This window comes from Seriola lalandi, unplaced genomic scaffold (assembly GCF_002814215.2).
Source record: "Seriola lalandi dorsalis isolate HSWRI2012SDOR001 ecotype SW California unplaced genomic scaffold, Sedor1 jcf7180001984883, whole genome shotgun sequence".
Taxonomy (NCBI): domain Eukaryota; kingdom Metazoa; phylum Chordata; class Actinopteri; order Carangiformes; family Carangidae; genus Seriola; species Seriola lalandi.
This window is the reverse complement of record NW_019455549.1, coordinates 1-715: the sequence shown is the minus strand read 5'-3', so window position 1 is coordinate 715 and position 715 is coordinate 1. Positions and strand designations below refer to the sequence as shown.

Below are 715 nucleotides of genomic sequence, written 5' to 3'. Positions count from 1 at the left end.
GACTTATCAATCCTACCTGTATGAACAGTCTTGTGGCTGGCCAGGTTGCCCTTGTAGCGAAAGGCAGCCTGGCAGCAGTCACACTTGTATGGCTTGTCGCTGTGGACCTGGACCATGTGGTCTTTCAGGGAATCTTCATCACTGAACTTGGAGTCACAACCATTGCAGAAGTAGGTGTTGTTTTCTGTGGGAAGAAGTATTCAGTCATACCTCAGAGCATTTTTATGCTAAATAATCCTACCAAATTATTCATCTTAATATATATATATATATATATATACGTGTGCACTTACCACAGCGGGAGGGGGAATACTCTGAGTGTAGTTTGGTAGTGTCGTCTCTGCTGTATGAGTCAGGAGAAAGGTGACCCATCTCCATGCGCTGAGGGCTGTCACAGCCACAGGAGGAGCATCTGCGGTGGCTACAAAGAGAATAAAGACCATATATATTGATTCATATAAAGGGAAGTTATTCTGTTTAACTAATTTATAGTACGTTTCATTTTACAGTTTTGACAGTGACATGTAGTTTTACCTGATGCTGCTGCAGGTGCTGCTGCTGCAGCTGTCAACACTCTGAGACATGGGCATCTCTTCTCTGTGCTCGCTGGCTCCCTCGTGTGACTGGACCTCACTGTGTTCACCTGCTCCGCCACTTCTGCAGGGGCTCAGTGTAGGGGACATGTCTGCAGCATCAGCGTTGCCTCCCTGAGCCT

General features: G+C 46.6%; 1 protein-coding gene across 1 annotated transcript; it reads right to left on the bottom strand.

Moving 5' to 3' along the window:
- Positions 1 to 16: 16 nt before the first annotated feature.
- On the bottom strand, positions 17 to 709 carry LOC111659803 (B-cell lymphoma 6 protein homolog; the record flags this gene model as incomplete). Its single annotated transcript, XM_023412855.2, has 3 exons — positions 535 to 709; positions 294 to 421; positions 17 to 184 (listed from the first exon to the last, which is right to left on the bottom strand). Coding segments are annotated over exons 1-3 (445 nt in total), but the record flags the coding sequence as incomplete, so codon positions are not given.
- Positions 710 to 715: the final 6 nt, after the last annotated feature.